Source organism: Theropithecus gelada, chromosome 9 (assembly GCF_003255815.1).
Source record: "Theropithecus gelada isolate Dixy chromosome 9, Tgel_1.0, whole genome shotgun sequence".
Classification (NCBI taxonomy): Eukaryota; Metazoa; Chordata; class Mammalia; order Primates; family Cercopithecidae; genus Theropithecus; species Theropithecus gelada.
This window is the reverse complement of record NC_037677.1, coordinates 41,801,871-41,815,635: the sequence shown is the minus strand read 5'-3', so window position 1 is coordinate 41,815,635 and position 13,765 is coordinate 41,801,871. Positions and strand designations below refer to the sequence as shown.

The following is a 13,765-nucleotide window of genomic DNA, read 5'->3' as shown; positions in this document are numbered from 1 at the left end:
GACAGTGTACAATTGACATTGTATATAATTGTGAAAAATGGAATGATTTCTTTCCAATATCAGGAATATGACAAGGATGTCCATTCATACTTGATAGTATAATACATACTACCTAGTATAACCAGGGAAGAAAAAGAAAGGAGACTAGAGTGGAAGAGAAGTAGAAATGCCTTTATTCACAAAAGATACAGTTATCTATGTAGGAAATCTAATGGAGTCTCCCAAGATATGGGGAAAAGAATGACTAGAATTATTAAGTATAGCTAGGTGGCAGGAGAAAAATATGTAAAAATGAATTTTACTTCTATATATTAACAATGATCAATTGGAAATTGAAATTTTTGAAAGTTCTCTTTGCAATAGTATCAAAAATATATTTTTTTTAATAGTTATGTCTGGCAAAAGAGTGAAAGGCCACACTGGAAACAATCCGCTGCAGAGAGAAATTGAAGACCTAAACAAGTGGAACTCCCTGCTTATGTCAGAAAGCTCAATATTGCTGACATGTTTTGTTGTTTACATGACTTACAGATTTAAAATAGTATAATTCCGTGTAGTAATTAGCAGGATTTCTTGTAGTAATTGAGTATGTAATTCTAAACTTTATGTGGAAATACACAGGAACTAGAATAACAAACTTTCAAAAATAAAAGCTGAGTTATATGGATAAGATTACCTGATTTCAAGACTCAAAGTAAAAGTTTGCAGACTTTGTCTTTTTGTCCAGACTACATTTTCTTCAATTTTAACATCTAGTAGTTTTATTAAGATATGTTTTGGAGAAAACTGTTGCTGAACAGTTTTCCCAGGTTCGTGATGGTTCCTTTGCATATGTGGATCAGGTCTTTTATTTTTGGACAGTTTTCTTAGATTATACTTTTTAATATTGGATTTATTCTGTTGTTTTCTTTTTTCTTCTTTAAGGACTGCAATAACATATATACTATATTATAATTTTATTTATTTATTTAATTGTAGACCATCTTTATCCAGAACTTTCTTTCTGATCCTATTTTCTTTTTTCTTACTCTTTTAAAATTATTGCTGCTTCTTTTTTTTCTTGTTTCATTCTCCTTTACAGTGCTGTTCATTCAAGTTTCAGTCAAGTGTAGTTTCCCCTTTGGCTCTGTATTAGTTTGCTCAGGCTGCTGTAACAAAATTCAACAGACTGGGTAGCTTAAATAAATATTCTCACAATTGTGGAGGCTGGAGGTCTGAAGTCAAGGTGCCAGCAGGGTTGGTTTCTGGTGAGGTCTCACTCCTTGGCTAGATGGCATTTTCTTCTGGTGCCCTCACACAGCCTTTTCTCTGTGCATATGACCAGTGGTTGGGGGTGGTGGATGGGGGGAGAAAGAGAGCTCATGCATGTGCTTTCCAGTCTCCTCCTACTCTTATAAGGACACCAATGCCATTGTATTAGTTTCTTACCCTTATGCCCTCATTTAACCTTAGTTAATCTCCTTAAAGTCCCCATCTTCAAATACAGTCACACTAGAGGTTGAGGTTTTAACATACACATTTTGGGGGGGCACAGTTTAGTCCATAACAGATTCCTTAATAAAGAATGTCTTTAATAAGACTTGAATTACAGTCTTATTTTCTGTGATTACTGTGTCCTCTTTACAACTTCATTCCTGAGTTTGATTACCCTTTGCCTCTTTAGTTTTCATACAATCCAAGTCTCTAATCTCTTGGATTTCCCAGTAGCCTGAGCTTTAATCTGCGTGAACTCAGACATCTTCTGAGTATTTTCCCACTCATAGTGAAACTTTCCCTTTCTGGGAGTAGTTTTGTGTTTCATCCTCTCTGGGCTGTCTGTCTCCTCTATTCCATGTGATCACCACAGTCTCTGACTGACTCTCTTTGTAGGCATAGGCTGTCACTTTTTACTGTATTTGAATATCTATTCCTTAGTAGTACTTGAAATTAGTAACATTTTCCATCTCCTAGTTATGCTAAAGTCACGGAATGTTATAGATAATATTATTTGCTCCACTTATGCTGACTTTTATAATTCTTGGGGGGATGCACAGGGAAATGCAGATGTAAGCAGTTGCTATTATTCTTTTTACATTAGAAACCAAATGTGTGCATTCAAATAGTTAAATTCCTCTCTGTTTTGTCACTAGCCTAGGCCTTTTGTTCTGGGTTTTGTTTTTGTTTTTTCACCCCAAACCCATGAAATACAAAAAATATGCACTTACAATTATGTTCATCTTTGGAAATTGGCCAAAAAACCAGAGTTAGCTACAACATGGGGCATTTGTATAGAGATTTCATTCCCTGAGAAATGTTTTAGAATTTATATAAGATTAATTTTGCTTGTTTCTAGAAGTCTGGACAGCTGATCACCTGAAAGAGAGGAGTCAAGAAAACCAATCTAAACGTTTGTGGGAAGCTGTATTCATCAATAATGAAATGCTGACTAAGGAACAAGGTGATGTAATAGGAATACCATTTAACATGGACGTAAGCTCTTTTCCTTCCAGAAAAATGTTCTGTCAGTATGACTCATGTGAAATGAGTTTCAACACTGTTTCACAATTGGTTATCAGTAAGATGAACTATTTAGGAAAAAAGTCTGATGAATTTAATGCCTGTAGGAAATTGTTACTCAATATTAAGCATGGTGAAACTCATACTCGAGAGAAAAATGAAGTTTTAAAAAATAGGAACACTCTGAGTCGTCATGAGGATGCTTTGCAGCATGAGAAGATTCAAACTTTAGAGCACAATTTTGAATACAGTATATGTCAGGAAACCCTCCTTGAAAAGGCAGTATTTAATACACAGAAGAGAGAGAATGCAGAAGAGAATAACTGTGAATATAATGAATTTGGGAGAACTTTCTCTGATAGTTCATCCCTCTTGTTCCATCAGATATCTTCGTCAAAGGACAATCACTATGAATTTAGTGATTGTGAGAGGTTCTTATATGTTAAGTCCACCCTTTCTAAACATCACGGGGTACCTATGGAACACAATGAAAGTGGGAATAATTTCAGGAGGAAATTGTGTCGGTCACAGCTTCAGAAAGGTGATAAAGGAGAGAAACACATTGAATGTAATGAATGTGGGAAAGTTTTCTGGGAGAAGTCACATCTCACTCGACATCAGAGGGTGCACACAGGAGAGAAACCCTTTCAATGTAATGAATGTGGAAAAGCTTTCTGGGATAAGTCAAACCTCACTAAACATCAGAGATCACACACAGGGGAGAAACCTTTTGAATGCAATGAATGTGGGAAAGCCTTTAGCCATAAGTCAGCTCTCACATTACACCAGAGAACACATACAGGGGAGAAACCCTATCAGTGTAATGCGTGTGGGAAAACTTTTTGCCAGAAATCTGACCTCACTAAACATCAGAGAACACACACAGGGCTGAAACCCTATGAATGTTATAAATGTGGAAAATTCTTCCGTGTGACTTCGCACCTTAAAGTACACCAGAGAACTCACACAGGTGAGAAACCTTTTGAATGTCTTAAGTGTGGGAAATCCTTTTGTGAAAAGTCAAATCTTACACAGCATCAGAGAACTCACATAGGAGATAAATCTTATGAATGTAATGCATGTGGGAAAACTTTCTACCACAAGTCATTACTCACCAGGCATCAGATAGTTCATACAGGGTGGAAACCTTATGAATGTTATGAATGTGGGAAAACCTTCTGCTTGAAGTCAGACCTAACAGTACATCAGAGAATGCACACAGGTGAGAAACCCTTTGCATGTCCTGAATGTGGGAAATTCTTTAGCCATAAGTCAACCCTCTCTCAACATTATAGAACACACACAGGGGAGAAACCCTACGAATGTCATGAATGTGGAAAAATATTTTACAATAAGTCATACCTAACTAAACATAATAGAACACATACAGGGGAGAAACCCTATGAATGTAATGAATGTGGAAAAGCCTTCTACCAGAAGTCACAACTCACTCAGCATCAGATAATTCACATAGGGGAGAAACCCTATAAATGTAATGAGTGTGGAAAAGCTTTTTGCCATAAGTCAGCTCTAATTGTACATCAGAGAACCCATACACAAGAAAAGCCCTATAAATGTAACGAATGTGGCAAATCTTTCTGTGTGAAGTCAGGACTTACTTTTCATGAGAGAAAGCACACAGGGGAGAAACCCTATGAATGCAATGAATGTGGGAAATCCTTCAGTCACAAATCATCACTCACAGTACATCACAGGGCTCACACAGGAGAGAAATCTTGTCAATGTAATGAATGTGGAAAAATCTTTTACCGTAAATCAGAACTTGCTAAACATCAGAGATCACATACAGGGGAAAAGCCCTATGAATGTAACACATGCAGGAAGACTTTCTCTCAAAAGTCAAATCTCATTGTACATCAGAGAAGACACATAGGAGAAAAACCTTATGAATGAAATGGATATTGGAAATTTCCAGCCACAAATCAGCCTCCATAATGCCTTAGATGATTCACACTGTGGAGAAAGCCCTGCTGACATCCTGAATGTTCAGTAACTATCCACAAACTCACCTTATGTTACTCCAAAGTAACAGTAGGGGATAAACCCGTAGACTACAACAATTATAGGACAGCTTTTGTTAGGAAGTGATATTCTATTTAATATCAGATGGTTAATATGGGCATAAAACCTTACAGATTTTTTTGAATTTATGAAAGTTTTTGGCAAAAATACAAATAAGATTATGTTAGAATTTACACTGAGGAGAAAATTGTCAATTTAAGAAATTTAAAGTGAAAATTTTGCATAGAAATAAAATATGACAAGTTCTGTTTTGAGTTTGATATAATAATAGTTTTTAGGGTACCTAACAATAATTTATAGATGTATATTGTGGAATATAAAGCTTTAAGAACTTAAAAAAAAAGTAATAATTAAAATAACCTCACAAGAAGTTGTAATGAGTACAGAGAATTCCCATGTACACTTCACCAAGCTTCCTCTAAGGATAATATATAATTATAATATATGGTCAAGTCCAAGAAATCGATGTTACCTTGCTAGTAGATACAGACTTACTCAGATTTTACTATGGTTTGCGTGCACTGTGTGTGTGTGTTTATATCAAACTTTTACCACTTTTACATTTGAGTAACCATCAGCACAATTAGTTTACAGAACTGAAAAGGAATCTGAGATCTGTATAGTATCAGGATTACAAAGGAATCAGGATTTAGCCTCAAGTAGTTCCCTTGTATTAATAGTCACACCCTTTCTGCAACCCTACCCCTGGCATCCACTTGATTATGAAGCTTTTTATAAAGCATCGATAAATTGATTAATATCAATTTATTAATGGGCAATTAATGGGCAATAGCATTAAGCACATCTGCGAGTTATCCCTGAAGTTCATAGGACTTACAAATGTATAAGTGGTATGTGATATAAATCGTGTGTTTTATATGCATAATGGAATTTAATGTAATTGTGAATAGGAAGTAGGTATCCTAGTTTAGTAGTGGTTATATCATCAGGCCCATCCCAGATGTTTGTCATGTCCTGAAACAATTTAAAAGGAGACCCACGGAGCTAATGTTTATCCATTTAAAAGGAAAAATCAAAATAACAACTTATCTAAAAAAAAAAAATCTATCCTGTGCATGTGAAGATCTAGGCCTGCCTCCATGTTACTCCCTTTCTCTTCGTACCAGTGACTCATCCCATGCCATGAAGTGCCTAGGGTGCATATATGAACACTCCAGCCTTCAGCGTAAGTGATACTCCAAATTTTCTTTAAGCATCTGTTCTCCAAGACAGGGCCCTGGAAAGAGGCCCACACATATAGCCCAGTTGCTGCCCAGGGCGGTTGAACTGTCATTTCAAGGCTCATTGTACCCAGACAGGGATCTGAACCCTCAGAGACTTTTGCGAATATGAAGAGGAGGGTTGAGGCTGGAGCACAGCCAGAATCACGCTGGCATGGGGCTGTTATTGACAGTGTGAAGATTGTACATTATATTACATTATCAGATCATACAAATAATCTAAGATTATACAGTCTGATGATCCTAGATTACACAAGTAATCTAAGCTTCCACTTTAGGAAACTAGCAAAAGAAGAGCAAATTAAATCCAAAGTAACCTGGAAAAAAATAAAAGTAAAAATCATAGAAATTGAAAAGAGAAAATCAATAAAACCCAAAGCTGGTTCTTTGAAAAGGTCAGTAAAATTGATAAACGTCTAGCTAGCTTAAGAAAAAACAGAAGACAAATATTGCTAGTACCAAAAATGAAAGAGGCCAAGCCATCACAGCTGATCCTGTGGTCACCAAAAGGATTAGAAAGAAATATGGACAACTCTGTCCATAAATTTGATAACTTAGCTAAAATGGACAAATTCCTTGCAAGATGCATTGTTTCAAAGCTCACACAAGGGTAGACCTCAGGAGGCATATATATCTATTAAATAAATCAAAGCAGTAATTAACCTTTCAAGGCTGGGTGCGGTGGCTTATGCCTGTAATCCCAGCACTTTGGGAGGCTGAGGCAGGCGGATCACGAGGTCAGGAGTTCGAGACCAGCCTGGTCAACATGGTGAAACCCCGTCTCTACTAAAAGGACGAAAAATTAGCCGGGCGTGGTGGCACGCGTATGTAGTCCAAGCTACTCAGGAGACTGAGGCAGAAGAATCACTTGAACCCAGGAGGTGGAGGTTGCAGTGATTCGAGATTGTGCTACTGTACTCCAGCCTGGGTGACAGAGTGAGACTCCATCTCAAAAAATAATAAAACCTTCCAAAACAAAGTGCCGGGACCAAATGGGTTCACGAATGTGCATTTTTTGAGGTACTTAAGGTAGAAATGATACCAAGTCTCTACCGTGTCTTTCAGAAAATAAAAGTAGAGATAACACTCCCAACTCATTTTGTGAGGCCAGTATTACCCTAATACCACAACCAGGCAAAGATATTACAAGAAAGGAAAACTACAGATCAGTATTTCCAGTGAACACAGATACAGAAATCCTTAAAATGTTAGCAAATCAGGAATGCAAGACTTGTTCAACATTTGATATTCAGTGTAATCCATTGCATGCATTAGCAGCTCAAAGATGAAATATGATCATATCAGTAGATGCAGAAAAAGCATTTGACAAAATCCAATATCCATTCGTGGTAAAACCTCAACACAGAAGGAATACAGGAGAACTTACTCAAATTGATAAAGAACTGCTGCAAAAAACCCTACAGGTAACATCATCCTTGAGGTTTCCAACTAGATGCTTTCCTACTAACATCAGGAACATGGCAAGGAACGCTACTTTTCAGCATTGTACTGGAAGTGCTATCTACTGCAGTGATAAAAAAATAAAATAAAATAAAATGCACACAGATTTGGAAGGATGAAATGCAACTGTCTTTGTTCACAAGTAACATGATTGTCTTTGTAGAGAATTCTAAATAAACAACAAAATCCCTGCTGACATTAATAAGTAATTATAGCGGGGTTGCAGGATATAGTCCTCAGGTAGATGATAAGGAATTAGACATCAAGTCACTAAAAGACCTGGAGGAACCCTAAATGCTTATTAAGTGAAAACCAATCTGTAAAGGCTTTCTATTTTTTTATTGCAATTATATGATATTCTGGGAGAGGCAAAACTATCGAGCCAGTGAAAGGACCAGTGGTTGCTGAGAGTTGAGGGGAAGAGAGGGATGGCAGGTAGAGAGGTGATTTTTAGGGCAGTGAAAGTATTCTCTAGGGTAATGTAATTTGTCGAAATGCAGAGAATAGAAAACAGTGAATGGAAAATGCAGAGTAAACCCTAATGTCAACTCTGGACTTCAGTTAATAATAATATATCACTGTTGGCTCATTAATTGTAACAAATGAACCATAATGATGCAAGATGTTAATAATTGGGGAGCCTGTGGAGGATGGGAGGGGTGAAGGGTTATATGAGAATTTGCTGTACTTTTTCCTCAATTTTTCTGTAACCCTAAACTACTCTAAAAAATGAAGTGTATTAAGTAAATAAATAAGTAAATAACCAACCCCGAGGAACATCTTGTTTCTGTACTTGTTAGTCGTATGTTTCTGACTGAACCTGTAAATCACCATTAGTGAACATCTGAATTGCTTTTATACGTCCTTAATATATTTTAAATTATGGTAATGGTGACCTGAAATTAAGGACTAGTATTCTTGGTTCTCTTGATATCTGAAGCCAAAAGGGCCTCAGATGACCTAAGCTCGTTTCCATCACCACTGTGCTTCCACAGGTGAAGTAACTTAGCAGACAGTCCTCCTTGTCAGGAGGGCCAGGCACAGTTCCTGCTTATTCCTAAGTAGTAAGATTTTCTTCCTTGCCAGCTCTTGGAATTATTCACCAAACTCCTCACATCCTCCCACAGCAAACAGTGGTCACTGTACGCTCTGGATAATACAGCTGCTCACCACAACCCTTCCTTTTCCACTCTGCTCCGAAGTAGAACCCTGTGTGGCTCTGTCCGGCATGTGGTGTCCTTCTCACCTTTCTGAGAGTTGGTGTGATTGACAAACTGACTTAGATCTTATCTGTCCAGTGTCAGGTGTTCAGTATTCAGCCTTTCTATAGCATCAGGGTAGGGGTCCCTCCTTCACCATCAGGGTGAAAAGGAAGCAGTTACAACCATTAGCATAAACAGGATGGCCCATCCAAAGCCAGGGTCATCTAGTCCAATTTTAATTGCTGTTGGCTAACTGATAGTTTCCATATTATGGCAAAGGCTTCTTTGACAGAACCACTAGTTGCTGGCAGGTTTGCACTTGGCCTGTGCTGTAATGCACTTTTCTTGGGGGAGGTGAGTGTCGCATCTCTTCCCATCCTAATATACTCTGTGTGCAGGACAGGAGTGCTCGCCCATTGGCTATATGCCTGCATGACTTGACTTGGGCTCAGCCTGTTTGACAGGTGGTCTCTGAGGCTCCCACCTGTAAAGGTATTGACCACACAGCACACGAACTGATCAGCACTTTAGCGCCACTTTCCAAAGATCTGGCTGGAGCTCTCTGATTATCATCACTGGCTGCATGGAACATCCCTACAGACTGTCGTTTGTTATTGAACACCCCTGGGTTGTGCATGCAGATGGCCTATTGTGGGATTTGTGGAAAGGCAGGAGACAACTGAGGGAGGTGAGTGTGGCACTCTAGTTGCCTAACGAGGCATTCAGGAAGGGTAGTACCTGCACCCCTGTCCTGTGCTGCTCCTTCACTTGCTGCTCCTTCACTTCACACATGCTTTCCTGACCCCTAAGAGTGTCAAGATGCACATGCATGGTGGCCCATGGTCCAGGTGCTGATGAGAAGAGAAAAAAGTACCAGTTCTCCCCAGATTACCAGAGGAAGTAACTCTCCTGCTCTCCCAATGCAAAACCCCTCCCCAGTGTGCCTGAGCATGTCCTGGCATTGCTGCTTGCCAACATGCCACAGGGTGAACCTTGCAATCATGGGGACTGATGGCCTGCACCTGGGCCACAGACTACATGCCTTTACCTTGAGCATAGGGAGAGTGACTGTGACATCCACTGTGCTTTGAGAGTCTGTGTCCGCTCCAAAAGTAATGTTGAGCTGGGTTCAGTGGCTCAACAAATCCCAGCACTTTGGGAGACCGAGCACAAATCCCAGCATTTTGGGAGGCCGGGGCGGGAGTATCACTTGAGGTCAGGATTTCAAGACCAGCCTGGCCAACATGGTGAAACTTCATCTCTACTAAAAATACAAAAATTAGCTGGGCATGGTGGGCACCTGTAATTCCAGCTAGTTGGGAGGCTGAGGCAGGAGAATCGCTTGAATCGGGGAAGCGGAGGTTGCAGCAAGCCGAGTTGTCGCCACTGCACTTCAGCTTAGGCAAGAGAGCAAGACTCTGTCTGAAAACAAAAAACAAGTCATGTTGAAACTGAATCCAGGGCAACACTTGCAAAAGTTTGGCCTTTGGGAGGTGGTAAGGTCATGAGAGCTCCACCTCATAAATGATTGGTGATCTTAGGAGCCATCGGGAGAGAACAGACTAGGCCCCTTTTTGCCCCTCTCCTTTCTGACATGTGAGGGCCCAGTGTCACTCCCCTCAAGAGGAAACAGCAAGGAAGGGCTGCCTTGGAAGCTGAGACTTGGCCCTCACTGGATACTCACCTTTCTGGCGCTTTCATCTTGGACTTCCCTGCCTCCAGAGTTGTGAGAGGTAAATATCTATTGTTTATAAACGACCTAGTCTCAGGTGGTTTGTTATAGTAGCACAAATGGACGAAGACAAAATGTCTCTTGGAAATTTGGCATTTGGCCATGCTACAGTCTCATCTCTGCACATGAGGAATATGTTGGGACACTATTGAAAAAAATCAAACTCAACACCTAACGGCATGGTCCCAATGTTGCCTACGACATTTGTCAGATTATTTTCAGGGGAAACTGTGAGACTATTGTGAGTGTGTGTGTATGGACATGCAGCCTATGTGTATGTGAGGTGAGGTTGGGAGAGAAATTTATAATACCCCAGTTAATAGAATCAATCTGAAGAATCGCTTGAGCCCAGGAGTTGAAGGCTGCAGTGAGCTATGGTGGTGCCACTGCACTCCAGCCTGGGTGACAGAGTGAGACTCCGTCTCTTTAGAAAACAAAGGGCCTTCTGCGATGGCTCGCCTGTAATCCCAGCACTCTGGGAGACCGAGGCGGGCGGATCATGAGGTCAGGAGATCGAGATCATCCTGGCTAACATGGTGAAACCTCGTCTCTACTAAAAATACAAAAAGCTGGGCGTGGTGGCAGGCACCTTTAGTCCCAGCTACTCAGGAGACTGAGGCAGGAGAATGGCGTGAACCTGGGAGGCGGAGCTTGCAGTGAGCTGAGATCGCGCCACTGCACTCCAGCCTGGACAACAGAGCGAGACTCCGTCTCAAAAATAAAAACAAAAATAAAATCTGAGGAAAAGTATACTGTGCCGATCATCTGGAAGTAAACAGTGAGTTTGGAATGTGCACACCCTAAAGAAACCCTAAAGTAAAGTGCATCTATGTCTGTGTGTAGTAATAACAGCCTAGCATTTTTGCAGATTCGAGCTATAAACTAGAGCAAGGCATCCTGACTCTGGTCCCACAGGTTCACATGGAAAGGAGACAGCACAAATGAATGAAGGAACTGTGGGAAAGACAGGCATCTTGATAAATCACATTTCCTTTTTAAGGATATTTTAAAGGCACCAGTGGAAGCAGACATAGCTTGGTAATCCATGGTGTTTTCTCGGAATGTACCACTTGAATGGAAGAGAGGAGACACAAAGACAACCAAGAGGCTTAAACTTGACAAAAATTTGTTTATAACAAAAAGGGCAGCTTTGTGCATAGAGGTACATGTAAATATATACAAAATACTAATGGTGTCAGAAGATGAACATCTTGCTTTGTTCAGTGATTTCATGGAGTTGCTGTTTTGCATTTCTTTGTCATGTTCTCTGTCTACATGTTTAAAGGGAGGATTACATGTGAACACTATTCAGTATTATGCATCTAAGCTTGTGTTACCAATCATTGCTAGATAGATAGTGAGAGAACTTCTAGTTCCCATCTCCTCCAGTAAGAGCTAAGATGCAAACCCTTTGTGATGAACTCACATCAAGACGAAATATAGTACCCCCGTTTTCTCTGCATCAGCCTGCCTTCAGGCTCACCCTGTGAACTCACCAAAGGGAGTGAAGTGTGGATGTGTCTCTTATACCTATTTTCACTTTGGTTCAGTTCTAGTTTGTGCATTGTCCAGACTGCCCAGGATGTGACGATCGCAGGGAGGAGGTCGTGTTTGTCATAAAAATGCTTTGGCTCGTTAGGATTCAGCAAAGGTATCCACTGCCTGGTGTCTGTGGTGCCTGCAGAACAGTGTGGAGCTTAGAAACAATCACGTAGGCCATGAAGGGAGGCCAGAGACTTAAGCGGTGTCCACAAGGCAGAGAGAAGATGCTCCTTTTGGGTTTCCAAGTGGTCAGTTTCCTCTTGCGTTAGTCTTGTTCCAGGACATGGTGTGTCCCCTTGTTTATCCTCCTGTGGGTCACGCTACTTCATCTTGGGGAGGAGCCGGATGGGGTGGTGAGAAGAACGCCTTCTCCCTCCTATAATACCCGAAGCCCTAGTGAGCTTTGCAGGGCATTGAGCAGAACCTGAAACTTCCTGGCAGCGGGCCGTGGAGGGTTCTCCTGTCCTAATCCTAACTGGTGATGCTGATTTCTGAAACTCTGAGGTTGTCAGGAGTTCATCTAAAAGGCATGAGGTGAGGCAGGGTACAGTGGCTCACACCTGTACTCCCAGCACTTTGGGAGGCCAAGGTGGGTGGATCACCTGAGGTCAGGAGTTCGAGACCAGCCTGGCCAATATGGTAAAACCCTGTCTCTACTAAAAATACAAAATTTAGCAGGGCATGGTGGCGGGTGCCTATAATCCTAGCTACTCAGGAAGCTGAGGCAGGAGAATCTCTTGAACCTGGGAGGCAGAGGTTACAGTGAGCCGAGATCACACCATTGCACTCCCGTCTGGGTGACAAGAGCGAAACTGTGTCTCAAAGTGGTCCCTTGCTCGGCCGTGTCCTAGGCTGCTGCACGTGTGTCCATGTAAGCACGTTGTGGAGCAGCTCCCTGTTCCCAGGTCGCGATTTGATCACCATGTCTTGGGGCTGCTCACGCCACCATTGCCTAAGGTGGGCTCTGTCTTGCCAACCTTGTTGCGATCCTTGCTCAGGATGACCAGATGGAGGCTGAGTAGCATCCTTGAAGGGCAGAACTCCCAGGCTAGTGCTGTCACTGTCCTTGTCATTCTGGCAATTTCCTTGGTACACATGCCAGAAAAGATACTAAGTGGGTGAGATCACCCCTCCAAGAGTTGGTCCTGTTGACACATGGGTCCTGAGAGGAGAGATCTCCTGGCATAACCCAGGTGGACTGGGGCAGCATGACCCTTGGTGCCTGGCTCACACAGCCTCCACAGACCTGCTTAGTGGAGGAAGGGCTGGTACAGATAACCAACGGCCGCTGGGGGAGTTGGAGGGAGGCCTGTGTGCCAAGCTGCTTGGGCAAAGCATGGGTTGCTGTGATGCAGCTAAGCAGTAGGGCGAGATCTGTGACTGGGGCTGCCAGGGAATTCATGGGGCTGCCTCTGCTCTGGCCTTGGGGCCGAGCTCTTTGGTTCTGAGCCCACATAGAAGAGAAAGGGAAACAAAGATGTCAGAAGACGTAAGAGGTTCCAGCTTCATTCCCTTGTCTGTGAGGCAGAAGTGGCATCTGTTGGGCTTTATCTCGGTGATTCTGTCTGTACATAACATTTAGTCTGCAAAATGTGGACGAGTTAGGGGAATTATTGCCCTGGCCCATGAATGGATCCCACATTGATTTGCTAGAATGGCAGAATTTTCTCACAAAAGAGAGGACCCTAGATGATTAGATTATCACACCTGGGGGTTAGTGGAGGGGCAAGGTCTACACTGGTGTCTAGTGCCTAGAAGCCTGGGTTGGAGATAAAGGTCACAACACATAAGAAAGATATAAGACAAATATGACTTAAGACAAATAAGACACATAGGACAGTACCCTCATAACAAAGAACTCTCAACTTCTTTCAAGATACCAGCTCCCATTTCTCTAGTACCATGTCAGCGGGCAATACCACTTCCAAAATTATGGGACAAATTGTGCACTACAGACAGAAAACTAACCTAGATTCTGGATTCTGGAATGCCTCTTTGTTTTGCCAACTCTTCCTTGATGGCAGTTCCAGGGAATTGGTTCCTCTGAA

At 41.5% G+C, this 13,765-nt stretch overlaps 1 protein-coding gene across 7 annotated transcripts in view; it reads left to right on the top strand.

The window, feature by feature from the left end:
- LOC112631942 (zinc finger protein 33A) overlaps positions 1 to 4,912 on the top strand; it is a 50,095-nt gene extending 45,183 nt beyond the window's left edge. For 4 of the 7 annotated variants that reach the window (XM_025397517.1, XM_025397518.1, XM_025397516.1 and 1 more), the window contains one exon: positions 2,333 to 4,912. In XM_025397517.1, coding sequence (XP_025253302.1) covers positions 2,419 to 4,410 — 1,992 coding nt within the window. In that variant the 5' untranslated portion in view covers positions 2,333 to 2,418 and the 3' untranslated portion in view covers positions 4,411 to 4,912. The remainder of the gene's footprint in view (positions 1 to 2,332) is intronic. The other 3 variants (XM_025397520.1, XM_025397519.1, XM_025397521.1) reach the window with 1 other exon arrangement.
- The last annotated feature ends 8,853 nt before the right edge of the window (positions 4,913 to 13,765 follow it).